The 3,754-nt window shown below is 38.4% G+C and overlaps 1 protein-coding gene across 1 annotated transcript in view; it reads right to left on the bottom strand.

Annotated features, from left to right (window-relative positions):
* The window catches only part of LOC101859102, a gene marked incomplete at its 5' end in the record, with an annotated part of 18,853 nt that overhangs the window by 1,529 nt on the left and 13,570 nt on the right, over nt 1-3,754 (bottom strand). The window contains 1 exon segment of the mRNA XM_005099037.2: nt 1,529-1,760. Within this exon segment, the coding sequence (XP_005099094.2) occupies nt 1,529-1,760 (232 nt within the window).

Here is a 3,754-nt window from a genome sequence, read left to right as displayed (position 1 = left end):
CCCCCCACAGAGAAACAAAGAATAAGTCATTATTCTGAATGTCGGATCATCATTTGGTCGCGTCATTGCTCCCCGGGGTCATTATTGTTTAGATGCGTCATCGTCCAGTCACAACGTCATTGTTTAGGGACATCACTGTTCAGAGACGTCATTGTTCCCTTACGTCATTGCTCCCCGAGGTCATTATTTGGAGATGTCACTGTTCAGGCACGTCATTCTTCCCCTGATGTCTTACTCTGATACGTAATAGTTCTGCCACGTCCGTGTTACCCGACGTCATTATTTTGAGACATCATGGTTCATTGGCGTCAGTATTTTGAAACATCATTGTTCATTGACGTCATTATTTTTAAACACCATAGTTCATTGACGTCAGTATTCTGATACATGTATGTCATTATTGTCACGACATTGCTCCACGACACATTATTTTGATACGTCATTATTTTGATATGTCATCATATTGATATGTCATTATTTTGATATGTCATTATTTTGATATGTCATCATATTGATGCGTCATTATTTTGGTATGTCATCATATTGATTCGTCATTATTTTGATATGTCATTATTTTGATACGTCTATATTTTGATCAGTCACTATTCCGTCCAGCCATTGTTCAGAGACGTCATTACTCTAATACGTCATCCTTTAGCCACGTCATCAAGCAGTCATCATATCACGCAGACACAAACTGACTCACCTACACCATCGCTCAGTCACTTCACATCAGCATTCGGTTATCAATATAATATTCCAGTGTCCAATTACATTGTTATTACAGTATATCATTACTCGGTTAAGTCAATATTTCGTTACGCAGCCCTGAAAGTCAATACAGCGAGTGTAACGAAGAATACTGTGTTAAAGTTAAAGTACGAGTCATAGTCTGTTGCCCTAAAGGCAATTAGTCAAACCATTCTACAACAGATGCCGCTACAGAATTATACAGAACTTTTTACGGTACTTTTCACAAGTCGTATGAATTATTTTAACAGAGAAAATAATTGTGAAGACATCGAAATGAAAATGTACAGAGGGGGCTTATTCAGTCATTGCAACACCATCCCCCCCCCCCTTTCATTTTAAACAAAATAATGCTTAAAAGGATCAGAGAAGAAAGCGAAACGTGAGTCCAGCCAATCAAATATCACAAGAGTGTTGAAAGAAAGATCACTCCCGAGCAATATTATAGAAGTCATTTCAAAATGTTGGTAACTCCAAAGTTTGTTTGTTCATCCCCGATTTAAAAAAAATGTATCCTTTGTGTAAATCCGGGGCCATACTTGCAGCATGCACACTGTACCAATCACTTATATGACCTGCTTGTTTTTTTGTTTTTTTGTAAGTTTTAGGGGGAGTTTTACGGCGCGTGCAACTGCATAAGGTCATATGTTTTGTCTGGACCTGTTTGTGTTGCAAATACCGTCCAGCAACTCAACTAACTCTAACTAAAACTAAAAGTACGACTAAACCTACAACTAAAACTACGACTACAACTAAATTAAAAGCCCGTCGTCTTTACCTGTCCCAAAGTCGCCGGCGTGGAAAAACGGCACGTTGCTGCTGCTGCTGCTGTTGTTGTGGTTGTTGCTGAGCCCGTTGTAGTGCTGTTGCTGTTGCTGCTGCTGCTGCTGCTGTGACATGGCAGCAGGCCTTGTGGTGCCGGCTGTGCTGTAGGCCACGCCCCTCCCGCGGTCCAGTGACATGGACTTGATGTAGGCCGCCGACATGCTGTAGCTGCGGGTCAGGCCGTCCTACAATGACAATGACAATGATAATGACAATGTGACAATGACAATGACAATGACAATGACATGACAATGTGACAATGACAATGACAATGAGACAATGACAATGAGGCAAAGACAATGACAATGTGACAATGACAATGACAATGACAATGACAAAGACAATGACAATGACAATGACAATGACAATGACAATGAAAATGTGATAGTGACAATGTGACAATGACAATGACAATGACAGTCTTTATTCGTCTCGCAGGGAGAAATTTATCTTGGTCGTGAACAATGGCAGTAGACGCTACAAAGGTTAGGTGCACTCACGCATACGCACAAAAAGACAGGACATTACTAAGTACATATGTCTCACGTGCTGGAACACCCCGCTCCGTAAGTAATAATAATAACAACAATAGCAATAATAATAATATCAATAATAATAACAATTATAAAAATAAAATAATAATAATAATAATAATAATAATAATAATAATAATAATAATAATAATAATAATACATATAAGGATAGCATTTGTATAGCGCAAATCCTCGCTCAACAGCAAGCTCTATGCGCTTCACAATCTGTACTATTACCCCAGCAGAGCTGAGAGCATTTGGAAACAACCTCAGATTCCTGGGAAGCATACAGTGCAAGCACCAATTTATGGGCGCTAAAACACTAACATACTGACAAGATCTTTCGCTGTCTATAGCCGGGTACCCAATCCCACCCGGGGTGGAGTGAGGAAAATTCGTGTAAATTGCCTTTCCCAAGGACACAATGTCGGGCTCACGGCTCGAACCCCCGATCCCGCAACCTCACGATTACAAGTCCGGTAGCCTAACCACTAGGCCACCGACGCGATTGTCCTACAAACAGACAGATAAACAAATAGACAATATACAAATAGACAGTCTGACAGATATACAAATAGACAGTCAGATAGACAGACATATAGACAAACATGTACAAATAGAAAGACAGGAAGACATATTGACAGACAAATTGATAGACAGACTAATAAACCGTCATATTTTATATAGAGAGACAGACATAGACACAGGCATATATACAGCCAAATAGACAGACAGACACATAGACAGACATTTAATAATAAACAGACAAATATAAGACAAACGAATAAACAGACAAACAGAAAAACAAACATACAAATAAGCTGACAGATCAACAGACAAGTAGCCAGACAAATAGACAGACAAATAGACATACATACACCCATATACGCGTGTGTTTGGTCATTTTACAGATTTTGGTGATAAAAAAACTCGCCTGTAGGCTGAGAAATTGAAATAGAAGAATACTTTCAGGCCAACTGGACCCCCCACCCTCCCCATTAAATAGTTAAAGAATAAATAAATAAATAAATAGATACATACATAAATAAGAAAATACATACATAAATAAATGAATAAATAAACAAATAAATACATAAATACGTGAATAAATGAATAAGACAAAAGTAAAATGAACAAAACAAAACATAACAAATCGAGCTATTCACAAGCGTTTCGCGTGGAGTCATAGGTGTGTGTGTGTGTGTGTGTGTGTGTGTGTGTGTGTGTGTGTGTGTGTGTGTGTGTGTGTGTGTGTGTGTGTGTGTGTGTAAGCACTGGATATCTATCTAATAAAGTGTCCCTCCTGATTTACCTTGCAAATAAAGGCGTTTGATCTGCCAGCAATATTCAAAAGCTTTCACTGTTGGCATTGTCTCCACAGTCTTTTGCTATTCAAGAACAACTTACACTAAAAGTTCTCTCATGCTTACGCCTCTCATCGGATTTCCCAGAAGCTTTACACATTATGCAGCCTTCAAGAAAAAATGGAAATCACATTATTTAAGTTCATTTTTTTTCAACAGTTCTTTAAAAGAAAGGGCAAAGACTTTTTGAAAGCCCCTTCATGGATAGATGTAATGATGGATGGATGGATGGAAGGATGGATAGATAGATAGATAGATAGATAGATAGATAGATAGATAGAT

The sequence above is a fragment of the Aplysia californica genome, unplaced genomic scaffold, assembly GCF_000002075.1.
Source record: "Aplysia californica isolate F4 #8 unplaced genomic scaffold, AplCal3.0 scaffold00200, whole genome shotgun sequence".
NCBI lineage: Eukaryota > Metazoa > Mollusca > Gastropoda > Aplysiida > Aplysiidae > Aplysia > Aplysia californica.
Note: the sequence above shows the minus strand (reverse complement) of the source record. Positions and strands in the feature narration are given on the sequence as shown.